Here is a 21,941-nt window from a genome sequence, read left to right as displayed (position 1 = left end):
TTTTTCAAAAGAGGAAGAAATTTTAATCTTCTAGAGTTTTCAAATATAATAGTTTATTAAAAGTGTTTTCAGTGTTCCTTTTCATGAGAAGGAAAAAATACCTTTTATGTATGTTAAACTTGGCTTAACTTCAACTTTTTTCAAATCCATGTAGGATTTCTAAGTTTTAAAACTGTAACAGTTATCTGTCAAAGAGGATCCTTACCTACTCCAGCCTGCTGAGTAAGAATACATTATAATTCATGAGTTTCAGTGACACTCAGCTGCAAAACATCTCCAGTGAGAGCCCCACTCCTTCTAGTATTGCGTGGAATGCTTCTCAGAGAGGAAAGAACAGATGTGGTGAAAAGCAGAAACTTCTGCATTAGAGCTTGGCAGAAAACAAAACAGAGGAATTAAAAACAAAACAAAACAAAACAAACAAAAATAAAACAACCACCAGCTCCTGGAAAAACCTGATTTGCCATAGGAAAGCCCCTGACCACGTGAGCTGATATGCATCCTTTGATTGGCTGACGAGTCACACATTGGCTTGCTGTTTTCTGTTAATCCACTCCCAATGTCTACCTATTTCCTAGAGACTTTAGCTACTTGTTCACTGATGACTACATCAGCTTATACTCTAGGTTTATTCTCCTTTTTAATTTATCAACTGCTGATTTGATAGGATTGCAAAAAGAAGCAAACAGGAGTGCTTGATTTTGAAGCAAACACTGGTCCCTAAATTATAAATATTCCTGTTCTGTGTTTTAGCTGTTGTCATTCCAAGCAGAGACCACATGACCATGTATTTGCCTTATATTGATAAAGCAATGTTTCCCATTCTAAATTTCTTCAGCAGTGTGACTTTGTCACAGAATTCTTTCTTCTTGCATGATGAAAATTTATGAATTTTTAATGGATTAATTGAAAAGTCATATGTTCATGGATGTTTTGCCTGTATACATATCTTTGCATCAGTTGTGGTGACTAGTGCCCTGGGAGTGTAGAAGAGAGCATTGGATCTCCTGGAATTGGAGCTTCAAACAATATTGGGCTGCTCTGTGTGCTGGAAATCAATTGCTGGAAGTCACCTAAAAGAGCAGCCAATGTTCCTAACTGCTGAACCATCTTTCCAGCCTCCAGCCTCCAGCCTCTGCTATGTTGCCTATACCCTTTGAACAATCAAATATTCCCTTACATAGTTTTCCTAAAGTCTTTTATAAAAAGTAATGGTGTTCTAGTTTCAAGAATACTACTTTGACTTCCATACCTAAATTTGTCTTCCACAGAGCCTATTCTTCAGTGGAATCTTGGGACTGAATTTATACAGAATAGTATCACACACTTATATGCCTTTGTGGACGGTATCAAAGTGACAAGGAGCCCCTGTGCCAATGATGTGGCTTTAATAGGCCTTATTATGAAACCATTGTTAAATGGTAAGTTTATAGTCTGATTGAATGTTAGAAGTAACCAGTGGTTTGTAATTGTTAAGGGTGGTTTTAAATGAAAGTGCACATGGAATGCATAGAGAGAGTAAAATGTATTGTTTTTCACGCCACCTCTACTGCCTATCAGTGTGATATGCTAGGAGAAATATTCCTCTGTTGTGGCCTTTGCCATGTGAATGGTGACTCATATCTGGGTATAATAGCATATGCTTATAATCCCAGCTACTTGGCAGTTTGAGGCAAAGTGACTCAGTTTAAGGTTAACTTTAGCACCTTCTTTTAGACCCTGCTTCAAAAATCAACCAAGCAAGCCCATCAGTCAATCAATAGGTAGCTGTCCTGACTGACTAGTCCTCTGTTCTCTAAGTTTGTTGCATATTCCCAGAGATGACCAAACCCACTGTCAGTGAGTCAACAGGGTCTTGAGGAAGGGAGTGAAGATGAAAGAAGAAAGGTAATTAGACAACACCACATTACAACTCCAGCAAGCACTGAAGCAAGCTTATTGTTTCCCAAGTGGCTTTCATACAATTCTAAGTACGTGCAAAGGAAAGGATCAGTTCTTGGTCAAGAAACAAACAAGGCATACTGTACCCAGGAAATTATTAAGATGATCAAGATATAAGGAACACATTACTCAGCTGTATTTTTCCTTGTGCCTACTTCCTTGACTTAGCCCAATGTCAAATATTCTTGCCAATTTCCTTGAAGCAACACTAAGAGCTCCCCGTGCAGAGACTTTTTTTTTGTTGCCTTTACTCTATCGTCTTTTCTGCCATGTATAAGTCAGTATTGTTCTTATGGAAACATTTATTTATGCATTTATTATCTATGTATTTAAAAGGTATTTTCAACCTATTGTTAAGTATCTAGTGACACATGCAGAAAAATAGCTCTTTTTCTCTAAACTCATTTACAATACTTGTGGCAGCAAATGTATGGATTTTCCAACACTGCAATTTTTCTGTTTACTGAAGAGACCAAGTGGGCATCTTGAGATTTAATTTATTTTCAGCAATAAAAGGTAGAGTCACCATCAACACAAGTTAAAAAAAAAAAAACACTGTCTCCTATTTCAGATTCCAGTAACAAGTCCTAGGCTGTGACCTGTACTTCTAACCTGGCTGCTATTAATCAAAAGATCCCATGAGCACCTTCTTAATTAAGTACATTTTATAGACAATTCACAGAAATCAGGGAAATTTCTCCTTCTGTGTCTGGATGCAGTCAAAATTAGGCATCTTTAACAGTACCAGAGTTCTGTCAAGAATGTTACAAAAGATGCAGATAACAGCAAACAAAGAGGTACCAAGAGTAAGCGCTAGGCAGTTCCCAAGCGCAGGAAGTTCTGTCCCATGATCTCTCAGGACATGATTATGTATGTCAACCTGGAATTCCTCAACCTGGAATCTACAGATTGTAGGCTTCAATACATAGGAATGATCAATCATTAATTCATCCTCTAGTCTCTCCTTTCTTAGGTCTAGGTATGAAGGTGCAAGTCTCAACTTCAAAGTAGGGTTTGGTCTAGGCTGTGTTGAGATGAAGCTGAATGTCTCTTTCTCAACTGCCAGTTTTCAGAAACTTATTAAAGTAGACAATGAATGCAAATTTCATACTTCCTATGAGAAGTGCATGGTGCAAAAGTTACTGCTAATATTCAGGTGAAGTGTGAAAGAGAGAACATTGTCAAGTTTTTCTACTTAAGAAAGGTATCTTGACCAACTGCAGACTGTGGCTGCTATTGAGTAAGGATCATTTATGCTATGAGCCAAGGAGATCTGAAGACGGAATGAAGTTTCTTTAGGGATGCAATGATGATGCTAATACAAGCGATATCAGATTGGGGGTATGGAGGAGGCAGAGAAAGAGGTGAGAATGGGGGAAGAAATGGAGAGAGAGAGAGAGAGAGAGAGAGAGAGAGAGAGAGAGAGAGATTGCTTTATTAGAGTGATACTCTTATTTGTCAGTTGTGGTCCAAGAGAACTAGTAAAGGATATTTGCTTTTTAGTATCTCTAATGAAGATGGTTTCCTTCAATATACTCTCTAAAGTCTTTATGTAAAAAGAAGGTGGGGGAAAAGGACTGAACACCCAGAAATGCAGACCATCCTGAGACCACAGGTCAGACTGCCACTTCTGTCCACCTCTGCCATCATCCTTGGTCCAAGAGGAAACTGCATAGTGCATCTGGACACAGGGACACAGGAGCAGTCAGTTGCCTGTACCTGCAGTACTGGTCTGCGCTCAGAATGGAATTGAACTGAACTGGTCAAACAGCTCCCTGCATCCAAATCCCATGGGGGAAAGAGCTGGACCCACAGAAGTGCAGACACTCCTGAGATGTCGGAGGAGAATACCCTATGCCCACATTCCCCACCCAAAAGAAAATCACCTAGTGTCAACTGAGACCCCTGGGTGCAAGGACCTAAGAGCAGTCAGGGACAGGATCCATCTGACTCCTGCCTGCACCAAGAGCTGAAAGACAGTCATCTAGAGCACCTACACACCTGAGAGCAGAACACCTGTTCCCAGAAAAGGCTAGAAAACAGGAAAACAGTTGTACAGGAGTACAGGAGGGTCAAGACACTGTAAGACACAGCAAGTCAAGTAAACACCAGAGACAACCCTATGGGGAGAGACAAGCACAGGAAAATAAGCAACAGAAACCAGGACTACTTGGCCAAGTTCTCATCAAAGCCAAGTTCTCCCACTAAATAAAATATTAGATATTCAACCATACCAGAAAAGTGAGATTTAGATTTAAAATCACATTTTATGATAATGATGGAGGACTTTAAGAAGGACATAAGTAACTCCTTAAAAGAAACGCAGGACAACACAGGTTAACAAGCAGATGCCCTTAAAGAGGAAACACAAAAATCCCTGAAAGAATTACAGGAAAACAAACCAAACAGGTGAAGGAATTGAACAAAATGATTCAGGATTTAAATATGAAAATAGAAACAATACAGAAAGCACAAAGTGAGGAAACCCTGGAGGTAGAAAACCTAAGGAAGAGATCGGGAGTCATAGATACAAGCATCACCAGCAGACTACAAGAGATAGAAGAGAGAATCTCAGTGGCAAAGATACCATAGAAATCATTGACACAACCAAGATAATGTAAAATGCAAAAAGCTCCTAGCCCAAAACATCCAGGAAATCCAGGACACAATGAGAAGATCAAACCTAAGAATAATAGGTATAGAAGAGAGTGAAGACTCCCAAATTAAAGGCCCAGTAAATATCTTCAACAAAATTATAGAAGAAAACTTTCATAACCTAAAGAAAAAGATTCCCATAAACATACAAGAAGCCTACAGAACTCCAAATAGATTGGACCAGAAGAGAAATTACTCCCATCACATAATAGTCAAAATACCAAATTCACAAAACAAAGAAAGAATAGTAAAATCGGTAAGGGAAAAAGGTCAAGTGACATATAAAGGCAGACCTATCAGAATTACACCAGACTTCTCACCAGAGACTGTGAAATCCAGAAGATCCTGAACAGATGTCATACAGACCCTAAGAAAATACAAATGCCAGCCCAGGCTAGTATATCAAGCAAAATTCTCAATTAAGATAGATGGAGAAGTCAAGTTATTCCATGGCAAAACCAACTCAGGTGACAGCAGATGCTGGTGAGGATGTGGAGAAAGGGGAACATTCCTCCACTGTTGGTCAGACTGCGAACTGGGTACAAAAACTCTGGAAATCAGTCTGGAAGTTCCTCAGAAAATTAGACATTCTACTACCTGAGGACCCAGCTATACCACTCCTTGGCATATACCCAAAAGATGCTCCAACATACAACAAAGACACATGCTCCACTATGTTCATAGCAGCCTTATTTATAATAGCCAGAAGCGGGAAAGAACCCAGATGCCCTTCAACAGAATAGGTTCAAAAAATGTGGTACATCTACACAGTGGAGTACTACTCACCTATCAAAACAATGACTTCATGAAATTCATAGGATGGAACTAGAAAATATCATCCTGAGTGAAGTCACAGAAAAATATCCATGGTATGCATACATCGATAAGTGGATATTAGCCCAAAAGCTCGAATTACCCAAAATACAATCCACAGACCACTGGAAGCTGAAGGATGAAGAAGGATGACTAAAATGCTGATGGTCCCACTCCTTCTTAAAAGGGAGAATGAAAGTATCCATAGCAGAAGAATTGGTAGCAAAATTTAGAGCAGAGAATGAGAGAATGGCTATTCAGAATCTGCCCCACATGTGGTCCATATATATACAGCCACCAAAACTAGATAAGATTGATGAAGCTAAAAATTGCATGCTGAAAGGGACGGGATATAGATCTCTACTGAGAGACACAAACAGAGCATGTCAAATACAGAGGTGAACACTAGCAGCAAACCACTGAACTGTGAATGGGACCCCCTTTTGGGGGAATTAGAGGAAGGGTTGAAAGAGCTGAAGGGGCTTGCAACCCCATAAGAATAACAATGCCAAACAACCAGAGCTTCCAGGGACTAAGCCACTACCCAAAGACTATACATGGACTAACCCTGGGCTCCAACTGCATAGGTAGCAATGAATAGCCTAGTAAGGGCACCAGTGGAAGGGGAAGTCCTTGGTCCTGCCAAGACTGAACCCCCAGTGAACAGGATTGTTGGGGGGAGGGCGGTAAGAGGAGGAGGATGGGGAGGGGAACACCCATATAGAAGGGGAGGCGGAGGGGTTATGGGGAAGTTGGCCTGGAAACCAGGAAAGGGAATAACAATTGAAATGTAAATAAGAAATACCCAATGTAATAAAGATGGAGGGAAAAAAAAGGAATAACAATGCCAACCAACCAGAGTTTCCAGGGACTAAACCACTACCCAAAGACTATACATGGACTGACCCATGGCTCCAACTGCATATGTAGCAGAGAATAGCCTTGTTGGGGCACCAGTGGTAGGGGAATCATTCAGTCCTGCCAAGGTTGGACCACCAATGCAGGGGAATGTTGGGGTGTCGTTAAGGGGGTGTGGATTGGGGGGGGAACAGCCTTATGGGGGAGGGGGAGGGGATAGTAGGCTTATGGACAGGAAACCAAGAAAGGAAATGACATTTGAAATGTAAATGAAGAAATATATCCAATAAAAAAGGCTAATAAATAAATACAGAAATACATAAATAAATGAAAGGATTTTTAAATAAAAAAAAAGAAGGTAGGCTAGAACAAACATTCGTTTTTTACTACATGTATCCTGCAACAATGACACTATGTAATTGTCATGAATAAAGAGCACACCAAGAAAAATAAGGAAAAGGCTATAGAAAAAAGGAAACTATGGGGTAAAAGAATGAAGAAAAACTAAAGAGAATACAAGCAGTTACATTGCAAGTAATGTAGGTAGTTTCAGTGAAAGCTTTTGCTTTTCTTTGTTGTTGTTTTGGGACACAATATTAGTGGGTAGCTGGCTGGAGCGGCTGGCCTGGAGATCACTATGCAGACCAGGCTGACTTCAAACTCAAAAACATCCATGTGCCTCTGCCTGTCATGTACTGGGATTAAAGATTCATGCCACCAGTCCAAGCAATAATTTCTCCTTTGTGTCTGAGTAGTCAAAATTAAGCATCTTTAACAGTGACAAATAAATGATCAAACCTTGAGGTAAGATTGAGAACAAACCATACACACACACACACACACACACACACACACACACACACACACACACACACAATTTCCTAGAGTACCTGTAATATAGTAATAGCTTTAATCAATGTATTTAGAGTAACAATAGAAAAAGTCTTCTTCCAAATTAGTAGAATTACCATGTCTTAGAGTCTGTTGCATACCTCTAATGTAAATGTCTTCGGTTGAATTAGTTTAGTCATGATCATGTTGTCATGCCTCCCTCTGCTCTCCCTATTTGAGAAGCTATGTCAACCCAGATAAAAACTCAGCCCATTGCCTTCTTTGTTCCATTGATGCCTCTTTCTCTTTATCCATGTACCCAAACCAACACTCCATGCACCTCAGTAGAGCAGCCATGCTCAGCCTTATATGTTCTATCATGATAGAACCCATGCAATAGTCACAGGAGGCAACAAGGTGGTTCATAAAATGTTATGGAATAACCTGGACCTACTTCATCTTCCCAATGTCTTGGGAAGTGAGAGTGTGATGCAAAGTGAAGAGAGGAAAGATCAGTTTCTTTGATGGCTATTCTTGGTTGTCACATTGACTATATATGCAATTAATTAAAACCCAAATAGATGGGTATTCCCACAGGGAATTTTTCTTTCACTGGAAATAGCATGACCCAATTATTTTCTAGATCATTTGAGTAGGGAAGAACCACCTTTAATCTAGGCCACACCCTTTGGTGGATGCCTTAATAAAGGACATGTAAAAATGAAGCATTTGCTCTTTGCCTGCTTGTTCTTGCTGTCACTGGCAAGTTCATTCCCTCACTGGCATTATACCCTACCTGTGGGTCCAAGTTATGCCCAGCTGCTGGAGTGTGGGACAGACCACTGGGAGGCCAAATGGGAGGAGTGCTTGTGACTGCCTTTAACCAGGAACACTGCTGTCAGGGGCTACACATTCCACAAGCACCCAGCAGCACTCGGGGGTGGAGGGAAAGCCACTTTAAGATGTGAGAGGCTGAAACTTGGGTTCCCTGACTTTCAGAAATCCAGTCACTGCCTGGGGTATTGCACAGAGGTGTTAGGAACAAAGATTCAGGAACCAGTTCATGGGCCGCAATGAAGTTGGGACCAGGTGTTCCTGGGCATCCAGGTGCTGCTGAGTTGAGCAGAGTTGGAAACAAGAGTTACAGGCCCACAGGCCGAGGACTAAGACGAACCTGGGGCCAGGGAAATGAACTCCAGCTTAGCTTTCTCGTGATTGTCCTTAGCTTAGCAGTGGTTGTAGGAAGTGCAGAGAGGCATTCTATGGGAGACATAGTCTACAGCTGTGTAGGCAAAGGCCTTCTTCATGCTCTCCACAGCGGTTTTGATAGAAGAGACTGTTTATCCCTACTGTTTAATCTACTGTTCATCGTGGAAAATGGATGCATATCAACTTCTCAGAGTGGAACTGAGATTTTTTTTTTTTGCAACAAGGAATGTCTGGGAAAGGAAGCTTATTGGCTAAACACTCAGGGCCTCTAGATACCTAATTAGTATGGAGAACTCTGTCCTGGGGTTACATGACCACAAGTCACATTTCCTTATGTATGAAGTATGACAGGTGTTCCAGGCCAGGAATCTGACCTACCATCTCGGATGAGTGCCCACTCAAACTACCAAGTTTCCTAGTAGGTCCACTGTCTCACACCTACCTCTTTTTTTTAATTTATTTAATACTTAATAATAATTCTTTGGTTTCTAGGCAAACATCCCCCTCTCCCCTCCCCTTCCTTATGGGTGTTCCACTCCCAACCCTCCCCCCATTGCTGCGCTCCCCCCAACAGTCTAGTTCACTGGGGCTTCAGTCTTAGCAGGACCCAGGGCTTCCCCTTCCACTGGTGCTCTTACTAGGATATTCATTGCTACCTATGAGGTCAGAGTCCAGGGTCAGTCCATGTATAGACTTTAGGTAGTGGCTTAGTCCCTGGAAGCTCTGGTTGCTTGGCATTGTTGTACATATGGGGTCTCGAGCCCCTTCAAGCTCTTCGAGTTCTTTCTGTGATTCCTTCAACGGAGGTCCTATTCTCAGTTCAGTGGTTTGCTGCTGGCATCCGCCTATGTATTTGCTGTATTCTGGCTGTGTCTCTCAGGAGCGATCTACATCCGGCTCCTGTCGGTCTGCACTTCTTTGCTTCATCCATCTTGTCTAATTGGGTGGCTGTATATGTATGGGCCACATGTGGGGCAGGCTCTGAATGGGTGTTCCTTCAGTCTCTGTTTTAATCTTTGCCTCTCTCTTCCCTGCCAAGGGTATTCTTGTTCCCCTTTTAGAGAAGGAGTGAAGCATTCACATTTTGATCATCCGTCTTGAGTTTCATTTGTTCTAGGCATCTAGGGTAATTCAAGCATTTGAGCTAATAGCCACTTATCAGTGAGTGCATACCATGTATGTCTTTCTGTGATTGGGTTAGCTCACTCAGGATGATATTTTCCAGTTCCAAACATTTCCCTACGAATTTCATAAAGCCGTTGATTTTGATAGTTGAGTAATATTCCATTGTGTAGATGTACCACATTTTCTGTATCCATTCCTCTGTTGAAGGGCATCTGGGTTCTTTCCAGCTTCTGGCTATTATAAATAAGGCTGCGATGAACATAGTGGAGCACGTGTCTTTTTTATATGTTGGGGCATCTTTTGGGTATATGCCCAAGAGAGGTATAGCTGGATCCTCAGGCAGTTCAATGTCCAATTTTCTGAGGAACGTCCAGACTGATTTCCAGAATGGTTATACCAGTCTGCAATCCCACCAACAATGGAGGAGTGTTCCTCTTTCTCTGCATCCTCGCCAGCATCTGCTGTCACCTGAGTTTTTGATCTTAGCCATTCTCACTGGTGTGAGGTGAAATCTCAGGGTTGTTTTGATTTGCATTTCCATTATGACTAAAGATGTTGAACATTTCTTTAGGTGTTTCTCAGCCATTTGGCATTCCTCAGCTGTGAATTCTCTGTTTAGCTCTGAACCCCATTTTTAATAGGGTTATTTGTCTCCCTGCGGTCTAACTTCTTGAGTTCTTTGTATATTTTGGATAAAAGGCCTCTATCTGTTGTAGGATTGGTAAAGATCTTTTCCCAATCTGTTGGTTGCCGTTTTGTCCTAACCACAGTGTCCTTTGCCTTACAGAAGCTTTGCAGTTTTATGAGACGCCATTTGTGGATTCTTGATCTTAGAGCATAAGCCATTGGTGTTTTGTTCAGGAAATTTTTTCCAGTGCCCATGTGTTCCAGATGCTTCCCTAGTTTTTCTTCTATTAGTTTGAGTGTATCTGGTTTGATGTGGAGGTCCTTGATCCACTTGGACTTAAGCTTTGTACAGGGTGATAAGCATAGATCGATCTGCATTCTTCTACATGTTGACCTCCAGTTGAACCAGCACCATTTGCTGAAAATGCTATCTTTTTTCCATTTGATGGTTTTGGCTCCTTTGTCAAAAATCAAGTGCCCATAGGTGTGTGGGTTCATTTCTGGGTCTTCAATTCTGTTCCATTGGTCTATCTGTCTGTTTCTGTACCAATACCATGCAGTTTTTATCACTATTGCTCTGTAATACTGCTTGAGTTCAGGGATAGTGATTCCCCCTGAAGTCCTTTTATTGTTGAGGATAGCTTTAGCTATCCTGGGTTTTTTGTTATTCCAGATGAATTTGCAAATTGTTCTGTCTAACTCTTTGAAGAATTGGATTGGTATTTTGATGGGGATTGCATTGAATCTGTAGATCAGTTTTGGTAAAATGGCCATTTTTACTATATTAATCCTGCCAATCCATGAGCATGGGAGATCTTTCCATTTTCTGAGGTCTTCTTCAATTTCTTTCTTCAGTGTCTTGAAGTTCTTATTGTACAGATCTTTTACTTGCTTGGTTAAAGTCACACCGAGGTACTTTATTTGGGTCTATTATGAAGGGTGTCGTTTCCCTAATTTCTTTCTCGGCTTGTTTCTCTTTTGTATAGAGGAAGGCTACTGATTTATTTGAGTTAATTTTATACCCAGCCACTTTGCTGAAGTTGTTTATCAGCTTTAGTAATTCTCTGGTGGAACTTTTGGGATCACTTAAATAAACTATCATATCATCTGCAAATAGTGATATTTTGACTTCTTCTTTTCCGATCTGTATCCCCTTGACCTCCTTTTGTTGTCTGATTGCTCTGGCTAGAACTTCAAGAACTATATTGAATAAGTAGGGAGAGAGTGGGCAGCCTTGTCTAGTCCCGGATTTTAGTGGAATTGCTTCAAGTTTTTCTCCATTTAGTTTAATGTTAGCAACTGGTTTGCTGTATATGGCTTTTACTACGTTTAGGTATGGGCCTTGAATTCCTATTCTTTCCAGGACTCCTATCATGAAGGGGTGTTGAATTTTGTTAAATGCTTTCGCAGCATCTAATGAAATGATCATGTGGTTTTGTTCTTTCAGTTTGATTATATAATGGATCACGTTGATGGTTTTCCGTATATTAAACCATCCCTGCATGCCTGGGATGAAGTCTACTTGATCATGGTGGATGATTATTTTGATGTGCTCTTGGATTCGGTTTGCCAGAATTTTATTGAGTATTTTTGCATCGATATTCATAAGGGAAATTGGTCTGAAGTTCTCTTTCTTTGTTGGGTCTTTGTGTGGTTTAGGTATAAGAGTAATTGTGGCTTCATAGGAGGAATTCGGGAGTGATCCATCTGTTTCAATTTTGTGGAATAGTTTGGATAATATTGGTATGAGGTCTTCTATGAAGGTTTGATAGAATTCTGCACTAAACCCATCTGGACCTGGGCTCTTTTTGGTTGGGAGACCTTTAATGACTGCTTCTATCTCCTTAGGAGTTATGGGGTTGTTTAACTGGTTTATCTGTTCCTGATTTAACTTCGGTACCTGATATTTGTCTAGGAAATTGTCCATTTCCTGTAGATTTTCAAGTTTTGTTGAATATAGGCTTTTATAGTAAGATCTGATGATTTTTTGAATTTCCTCTGAATCTGTAGTTATGTTTCCCTTTTCATTTCTGATTTTGTTAATTTGGACACACTCTCTGGGTCCTCTCGTTAGTCTGGCTAAGGGTTTATCTATCTTGTTGATTTTCTCAAAGAACCAACTTTTGGTTCTGTTGATTCTTTCTATGGTCCTTTTTGTTTCTACTTGGTTGATTTCAGCTCTGAGTTTGATTATTTCCTGCCTTCTACTCCTCCTGGGTGTATTTGCTTCTTTTTGCTCTAGAGCTTTTAGGTGTGCTGTCAAGCTGCTGACATATGCTCTTTCCTGTTTCTTTCTGCAGGCACTCAGCGCTATGAGTTTTCCTCTTAGCACAGCTTTCATTGTGTCCCATAAGTTTGGGTATGTTGTACCTTCATTTTCATTAAATTCTAAAAAGTCTTTAATTTCTTTCTTTATTTCGTCCTTGACTAGGTTATCATTGAGTAGAGCATTGTTCAATTTCCACGTATATGTGGGCATTCTTCCCTTATTGTTATTGAAGACCAGTTTTAGGCTGTGGTGGCCTGATAGCACGCATGGGATTATTTCTATCTTTCTGTACCTGCTGAGGCCCGTTTTTTGACCAACTATATGGTCAATTTTGGAGAAAGTACCATGAGGAGCTGAGAAGAAGGTATATCCTTTTGCTTTAGGATAGAATGTTCTATAAATATCCGTTAAGTCCATTTGGCTCATGACTTCTCTTAGTCTGTCTACGTCTCTGTTTAATTTCTGTTTCCATGATCTGTCCATTGATGAGAGTGGGCTGTTGAAATCTCCCACTATTATTGTGTGAGGTGCAATGTGTGTTTTGAGCTTTAGTAAGGTTTCTTTTACGTATGTAGGTGCCCTTGTATTTGGGTCATAGATATTTAGGATTGAGAGTTCATCTTGGTGGATTTTTCCTTTGATGAATATGAAGTGTCCTTCCTTATCTTTTTAGATGACTTTTAATTGAAAATTGATTTTATTTGATATTAGAATGGCTACTCCAGCTTGCTTCTTCTGACCATTTGCTTGGAAAATTGTTTTCCAGCCTTTCACTCTGAGGTAATGTCTGTCTTTGTCTCTGAGGTGTGTTTCCTGTAGGCAGCAGAATGCAGGGTCCTCGTTGTGTATCCAGTTTGTTAATCTATGTCTTTTTATTGGGGAGTTGAGGCCATTGATGTTGAGAGATATTAAGGAATAGTGATTATTGCTTCCCGTTATATTCATATTTGGATGTGAGTTTATGTTTGTGTGCTTTCATTCTCTTTGTTTTGTTGCCAAGACGATTAGTTTCTTGCTTCTTCTAGGGTATAGCTTGCCTCCTTATGTTGGGCTTTACCATTTATTATCCTTTGTAGTGCTGGATTTGTAGAAAGATATTGTGTAAATTTGGTTTTGTCATGGAATATCTTGGTTTCTCCATCTATGTTAATTGAGAGTTTTGCAGGATATAGTAACCTGGGCTGGCATTTGTGTTCTCTTAGGGTCTGTATGACATCAGTCCAGGATCTTCTGGCCTTCATAGTTTCTGGCGAGAAGTCTGGTGTGATTCTGATAGGTCTGCCTGTATATGTTACTTGACCTTTTTCCCTTACTGCTTTTAATATTCTTTCTTTATTTTGTGCGTTTGGTGTTTTGACAATTATGTGACGGGAGGTGTTTCTTTTCTGGTCCAATCTATTTGGAGTTCTGTAGGCTTCTTGTATGCCTATGGGTATCTCTTTTTTTAGGTTAGGGAAGTTTTCTTCTATGATTTTGTTGAAGATATTTACTGGTCCTTTGAGCTGGGAGTCTTCACTCTCTTCTATACCTATTATCCTTAGGTTTGATCTTCTCATTGAGTCCTGGATTTCCTGTATGTTTTGGACCAGTAGTTTTTTCCGCTTTACATTATCTTTGACAGTTGAGTCAATGATTTCTATGGAATCTTCTGCTCCTGAGATTCTCTCTTCCATCTCTTGTATTCTGTTGGTGAAGCTTGTATCTACAGCTCCTAGTCTCTTCTTTTGGTTTTCTATATCCAGGGTTGTTTCCATGTGTTCTTTCTTGATTGCTTCTATTTCCATTTTTAATTCCTTCAACTGTTTGATTGTGTTTTCCTGGAATTCTTTCAGGGATTTTTGCGATTCTTTCAGGGATTTTTGCGATTCCTCTCTGTAGGCTTCTACTTGTTTATTAATGTTTTCCTGTGTTTCCCCAAGGGAGTTCTTCATGTCTTTCTTGAAGTCCTCCAGCATCATGATCAAATATGATTTTGAAACTAGATCTTGCTTTTCTGGTGTGTTTGGATATTCCATGTTTATTTTGGTGGGAGAATTGGGCTCCGATGATGCCATGTAGTCTTGGTTTCTGTTGCTTGGGTTCCTGCGCTTGCCTCTCGCCATCAGATTATCTCTAGTGTTACTTTGTTCTGCTATTTCTGACAGTGGCTAGACTGTCCTATAAGCCTGTGTGTCAGGAGTGCTGTAGACCTGTTTTCATGTTTTCTTTCAGCCAGTTATGGGGACAGAGTGTTCTGCTTTCGGGCGTGTAGTTTTTCCTATCTACAGGTCTTCAGCTGTTCCTGTGGGCCTGTGTCTTGAGTTCACCAGGCAGTTTTCTTGCAGCAGAAAAGTTGGTCTTACCAATGTCAGAGTAGCTAGATCACAACCTGCAAACCCCTCTTATAAATCCCATGTAATTAATATATATTGGATATATATATTCATATATTGTAATATATACACACATATATGGAAATAAATATATCTTTATAAGTTTTATTCCTCTAGAGAACTTTGTCTAATGCAGACTGTGCATTAGTTTTGTATAAGCCAGAAGAGGTTTTAGAGCAATGGAAATATAGGGATGAAAAGTGAAAAAAATAAGGATGAAAAATTTTAATGATCTGGAATGGACTTTTGAATTTACTGACAGCTATAGTTAATGAATATTGTTATAGATACTAAGAGAGTACTGAAAGCTCATGGTGTGAAGTATTTTACAGAATTATCAAGACTAGTGCATTTGATTATACCACTTTGCTGATTATAAGAGGTAAGGGGTTTTGCACCTGTGAGAGTTTTAACAATTTGCAAAAAGAAGAAGAAGGAGGAGAAGAGAAGGAGAAGAGGAGAATGAGAAGGGAAGAAGAAGAAGAAGAAGAAGAAGAAGAAGAAGAAGAAGAAGAAGAAGAAGAAGAAGAAGAAGAAGAAGAAGAATAATGTTGGTTAGTTGTTGGTTGTTCCAAAAACCTCTGGATAAACTGACAAAGGAAAGGAAAGAGCCTCCTGATAAGATCAAGCAATTTCTAGCATCTCAGAATATAGAGAATAATGGCAATGCACTCAATATAATGTTGACCAGCTCCAGGTGTGCATAAACAGTTAAAAGATGTCTAAGTTTGCCCAAGAAGAGAGTCTTCTCTCCAGGAACCATGGATCCCAAGTTACAGAAAATCAAACCAAAGCCCTCACTATAAGATTGACAGAATTAGAACAAAAATACAACTCTACAAACTCTACATCCCTGTTTCATAACTTAGAAGGGATCTGAACTCTTTATTTCTTCTACAACTGATCCCATTGGGACACTATATTGATGACATTATGCTGATTGGACCAAGTGAACAGCAGATAGTAACCCCTTTGGACTTGTTGATAACACATATGCACAGCCTTAGTAGGTGTTGGCAATTAAATTAAGGGCAATATTGGTAAAGAAAGGAGTCCTATATCTTGGGATTAAGATGTGTGAGAGTACCCTAATAAGGCTGAGAACATTGAACCCTCAGATTCTTGAGGATTTATCGCACCTAAGCAAGAAGTCTCTCCACCTTCAGCAAAAGATATATTCCTGCTTCAAACTCTGAAAAATTGTCCTATCCACCTATGAGTGAGAAAATGTTTTCTTTATTTTCTGTTAAGCCAGCAATAACTTTCCCTGAAGGATATGTCAGGTAAGATAATAGTAATGTCCCCCAGAGTCCACATGAGTTACCTCTTGACCTATAAACAGAGTTCTGGTTAAGCACGCACCTAGAAAGGAGATAGAAAATGTAGTTCAGTTCATGAGGATGTGTCCTATACTACCCAGAGAACTAATCCACTCAAGGAGAAGTCTGGGGATATGTATGGGAATGAATTTTAAGTGTGTGAGATAATGGTGAATGAAACTGAACCAGATTGAGGTTATTGATGTTTGTGCACTGAGTAGAAATTCTAGGTTTAAATGTGGAAATTCACAAATATAAAAGTTTCAAAAAGGCATCAAAAGTTTGTTTGAATGGTTGGCTGATGCATTTATCAAAAGATGGCCTACAGAAAAGGGGCTGGAGATGGCTGGAACTCCTTGTCTTAGTACTGAGGAGGGGATTTTAAGGCTCAAGGAATGTGCAGTGTTAGAGCGGTTATCATTTGCCCTGCTCCTCCACAATGGGAAAGCCCAGAAGACATGATCTTCACTAACCCTGTAACACTGAAAATACTAAGAGGGACATCAGCACATGTGAAGAGCTTTGTTGCTACGCACTTTCTTTCTTTTTAAAATTTATTTTATTTTATTTCATTTTTACTTATTCATTTTACATCACTCTCACTGACCCCCTCCCAGTCACCACCTTCCACAATCCTTCCCCCATACCCCTATTCTCTTCTCCTTTGACTGGGTGATGTGTATCCCCCATCCTGGCACATCAAGTCTCTATGAGGCTAGGGGGCATCCTCTCCCACTGAGGCCAGACAAGAAAGCCCAGTTAGAAGAGCATATCCCAGTTACAGTTGTTGCCCATTTCCTTGGGTCAGACCTTTGGGATGGAGATGCTGCAGCTTAGTTGGTTGAATTCAATGCAAATGGATTAGTTGGACCTTAAAGTAGCAGGTGGCAGGTAGCAGCACTGAATCACCAAAGACAAGGTGATTATACTTATTGTAGTAGACAGCAGAGACAAAGAAATATTCATAATAGCCTGACCCATGTGCACAGCACAGGTAGAGTGATTTTTATGATGATATGACTGGTTATATGGACATTTAGTACTGGCTATCAATATTCCAGGCGTGGAATACATAACGATTCTACTGCATTTTTGTTTGGTCTGTATGACTGAAAACATTCTCAATTTTTTTAAAAAAAGACTACATTGAATAGTGGCAAAAAGAAACTGCAGACTCTAACCAAGTTCCAGACTTGAGCCGATTTATAAATCCAGAACCCACTGAGTGAAGGGAAGGCCAGGTCTTCATGAGTAAGGACTTTGCTAAAATACCTAAGAGTCTTACTGTTGGCTTTTTTCCCCCTTTGTTCTGCAAAGGAACATATGACCATTTATAAGGGTAGCTGTATACTGTAGAAAAGAAAAAAATATGTATCAGATTTCCCAGGATCTATTGGATAATGGTTCAGAATTGACACTGATTCCTGGTGAGCCTATGGATAACTGGGACACTTCTGCTAAAGGGGTTAGTGGAGGCCAGATGCTTATTGGAGTTTTGACTGAAGGAGGTCCCTGAAACCTTGTATAGTTATTCCTCTTTTCAGAATGAATAATTGGTACAGATATACTGAGAAGTTTGCAGAATATCCACATTGATTCCCTGACTTGTAGAGTAAGGACTGTTATGGTTGGAAATGTCAGATGGAATCTATTGGAATAGCATGTACCTGGGCAAATACTGAATTGAAGACAATTATGACAGCCCAGGAGAAATTGCATAAGTTAGTGCCAGTATCAAGCACTAGAAAGAGGCAGGGGTGGTGGCTTGCACCACATCTCCCCTTTACTCTCCTAACTGGCCAGTGCAGAAGACATACGTTCCTTAGATAATGACGGGTGACTATAAAACTTATCAGTAGTGATTCTGATTGCAGCTGCTATACCAGATATACTGGTACATGGTATGCATTTATTGACCTATTAAATATCTTTTCTTCTTAAGTACTTGTAATTAAGAATATCAGAAGCAAATTTCATTCAGTTGTAAAGGCTAAATGTATACATTCACGGGTCTACCTCAATGTATTAACTTTCCATCCCTATTTCATAACTTAGAAGGGATCTTGATCCTCTCTCTCCCACAAAATATCACCTTGGGCAACTATATTGATGATATTATGCTGAGTGGACCAAGTGTACAGCAGGTAACAACTACTTTGGACTTGTTGGTAATGGATATGTACACCAGAGAATGGAAAATAAATCCAACCAAAATTAAAGGGCCTTCTACTTGCCACAGTGAAGGTTTTAGAAGTGCAGTACTGTGGGGCATGCAGAGATATTTCTTCTAAGGTGAAGGATTAGTTATTGTACCTGCCCCCCTCTCACCGCCAAGAAGGAAGCACAACACTAATGAGCTTATTTAGATTCTAGAGACAGCACATTCCTCAATTGAATATGTTACCCTGGCCCATATACCACGTAACTCAAAGAGCTGCTAGGTTTGCTTAAAGCTAGAACCAGAGAAGAATCCTTGACAGGGCTATACTGTACAGAAGGCTAATCTACCACATGGACCATATGATACCACAGACCCAATGATACTTGAGGTGTCAGTTTGCAGATAGGGATGCCATCTGGAGCCTTTGGAGGGCATATAAAGGAGAATCAGAGAAGACACCTTTGGGATTTTGGAGCAAGACTCTACCATCATCTGCAGACAGGTATTGTCTCTTTGAGAGACACCTCTTTGACCTGCTGTGGTCTTACTAGAAGCTGAACATTGAACAATGGACCACCAAGTTACCATGCAAACTGAGCCTCCCATTATGAGCTGGGTGACCAATCAAGTCATAAAGTGGGATGTACAGGAATCTATCACTAAATGGAAATAGAATATAAGATCAGGCCTGTGGAGGTTTTGAAGGCACAAGCAGGTTTCATGAATTTTCCCAAATGCCTAGAGTTTCTACTCCTGTTAAAATGCTGCTTATTCCCAAGTATGTAACTGTAGCCTCAGGGAGTGTGCTCCATATCAGTTGACTAAGGAAGACAAGAGTAGGACCTGGTTTACTGATGGTTCTACACATTATGCAGGCAAAATGCATAAGTTGACAGCTGCAGCATTACAGCCTGTTTTCTGGGAGCCTCAAGGCACCACCAAAGGGAAATCATCGCAGTGGGACAAACATCAGGCAATATACATGATCATATGTTTTGTTTGGAAGGAAAAATGGTTAGATGTGTGATTGTTTATTGGTTCATAGGCTGTAGCCAATGGAATGGCTGGATATCAGGGATTAGAAAAACAATTAGAAAAATTTGTGAGGAAGACATATTGAGAAGAAGTATGTGGATAAATCTCTCCAAAATGGGGAAGGGTATGAGGACACTTGTATCCCATGTAAACGCCCAACAAAAGGTGACTTCAATTGAGAAGGAGTTCAGTAATCAAGTAGATAGGATGACCCATTCTGTGAAGCTTCTTTTCCTGCTATCTTCGTCATTACCCAACGGTCCCATGAGCAAAGTGGCCATGTTGACAGAGATGGAGGGTATACATGAACTTGACAACATAGACTGCCACTCACAAAGCTGACCTGGACACAGCTACTGCTGAGTACCAGATTGGCCAACAGTAAAAACCAACACTGAGCCCCCAACCCCAGATATGGCACCATTTCCCAGGATGAACAGCCAGCAAACTGGTGGCAGGTTGACTACATTGGACAACTACCTCAAGAGAAGGAAGAATGCTTTGTACTTCCTAGAGTAGATACATATTGTATCTGTGGATTTGCCTTTTATGTACCTGATGTTTTTGCCAAAACTACCATCTATGCCTCTCTAGAATGCCTTAACAATCATCATGATATTCCACATGGTATTGCCTGCAACCAAAGAACTTACTTCATAGCCAGAAAGTACAGCAGTAGGCATATGATCATACATCTTAGTATGCTTACTAGTCTTAGTATGTTCCACAGCATCCTGAAGCAGCTGGCCTGGTAAAATAATGGGATGGCATTTTGAACGCACACTTATAGCACAGATTAGTTGGTAGTAGTAGCCTGGAGGGCTGGGTCAAGAATTTCTAGAAAGTAGTATATACTTTGGATAGGATAAGATATATGGTACTACACCTCTATACTCAGGATCTACCGGTATGGTAAAGAGTGGCAAAGGGAATAGTCCCATTCACTATCACCCATTACTGACCCACTAGAAAGAGATTTGCTTCTTATTCCCACAACCTTAAGTTCTGCTGACCTAAAAATTTTGGTTCTAGAGGTGGGAGTGCACCTGCCAGGAGACACAACATGTATTCCATTGAACTGGAAGCTCAGACTATCACGTGGCCACTTTGGTTTCTGAGGCTCTCAACCCTAAGCTTAATAAAGGAAAAACAGTGTTAGGATGGTGACTGATTCAGATTAAAAAGGAGAAATTGAACTGCTTCTCCACAATAAAGGTAAAAAAGACTGTGTCCAGCATACCAAAGATCCTTTAGGGTATCTCTTGGTGTTACCATTCCTGTGTCCAAGGAGAAATTTCAACAACATAATTTAGGCAGGCTGACATGGGGCACAGACTCATGAGGAAGGAAGGAATGTGTCAACTCTCCAGGCAAAGAGCCTAGAACTGCTGAGGTCTTACTGAAGGTGATAGAAATACAGAAAGTAAATGAAGATAGTTATAAATACCAGTTGAAGAAAAACAAATTATAATTGATGTTTCCCTGATATTTTAAGAATGTGTTTTTGTAGGTATTTCTGTTTCTCAATTTTTTATCATGAAATATAACACCTGTTAGAAATATTGTGGTTATTATAAATTTTTTGAAATACTAAAAGAATGTTACTCAAGGGCCATTGCCCCCTATTCTAAGATTCAGAATGTGTTTGCATTAGTACGAGGCATTGTTATAGCATGATAGGCCTAATTGTGACCTATTTAAGTAAATGATGTGTTGTGTTTGTAAGTGGATGCCATTAGGTCTCTACTTGCCCTGCCCTACCTGGAAAAGTTGGCTGACAACTGGAACCAAGGCCAGGTGGACTGGGGCAGGGAGGCAGGGAACCTGAGGAGAGGAGTCGGGAGACAGAATGGCCAGGAGTGATGGAGACCTCAGGCAATGGTGATAACTAAGATAAACAGACTTCTCTGAAGGCAGGCTGCATTGAGAAGTTCATTTTAATTTGGGACAGGGCGGGGGACACAGGTCATTGAAGCCTTTCTGGGGTTGGGAGGGTTTGGATGAGTGTGCTCACTGTCAGGGCTAGGTAGTGTGCACTTTGAATAGGGTCAAATATATGGTGCTATGTGTCCTGTACCCAGGACCCAAAAGTCTGGGAATCCAGGAGTGATAAAGGGAATAGTCCCACTCACTATCACTTCTAGTGAGTGATCCACTAGAAAAATTCTTGTTTCTTATTTCCACAACTTTAAGTTCTACTGACCCTGACAATACGAGGAGAAGTTGAGTTTAACTAGACTGAACTTGACCATGACAATATAACGAGAGGTTAAATTTAACTTGACTGTGACTACACAACCTCTTTGCATGGGGACAAAGGTCATTGGGCAATGCAGGATTATGTACTCCAGGACACAAAGGCCTGAGGCAAGGGAAACAGTGGTCCAAATTCCTACTGATCTCAAGACAAGATTTCTGGGGTTGGATATGTCTTAACCCCACTCCTACTTCAGATAGCTTCTCCTAGTTCCACAGTAACTCAGCCCCCAAAGGGCCAAAGGTATATCAGGAGAGCACTACTATGACATGGCAATTCGTTGCATTTGGAAATTAACCATGACATAAAGAGATATGATTGTTTGTCAAGTTGACAAGAGGGGAACTCATGATGACAATTCTTGACTGTCAGCCTCACTACATCTAGAATCTACTAAAACCTAAGAAGGCTGGGTACACCTGTGAGGGATTTTTTTCCTAATTAAATCATATGAAATGAATAGGCTCAC

At 40.3% G+C, this 21,941-nt stretch overlaps 1 protein-coding gene across 1 annotated transcript in view; it reads left to right on the top strand.

Annotated features, from left to right (window-relative positions):
* Positions 1-21,941, top strand: part of Catsperb (catsper channel auxiliary subunit beta) — a 288,739-nt gene that overhangs the window by 100,862 nt on the left and 165,936 nt on the right. The window contains 1 exon segment of the mRNA NM_001433284.1: positions 1,272-1,421. Within this exon segment, the coding sequence (NP_001420213.1) occupies positions 1,272-1,421 (150 nt within the window).

The sequence above is a fragment of the Rattus norvegicus genome, chromosome 6 (genome assembly GCF_021556685.1).
Source record: "Rattus norvegicus strain SHRSP/BbbUtx chromosome 6, alternate assembly SHRSP_T2T, whole genome shotgun sequence".
Taxonomy (NCBI): domain Eukaryota; kingdom Metazoa; phylum Chordata; class Mammalia; order Rodentia; family Muridae; genus Rattus; species Rattus norvegicus.
The sequence above is the reverse complement of the archived record's forward strand: the minus strand, read 5'-3'. Positions and strand labels throughout refer to the sequence as shown.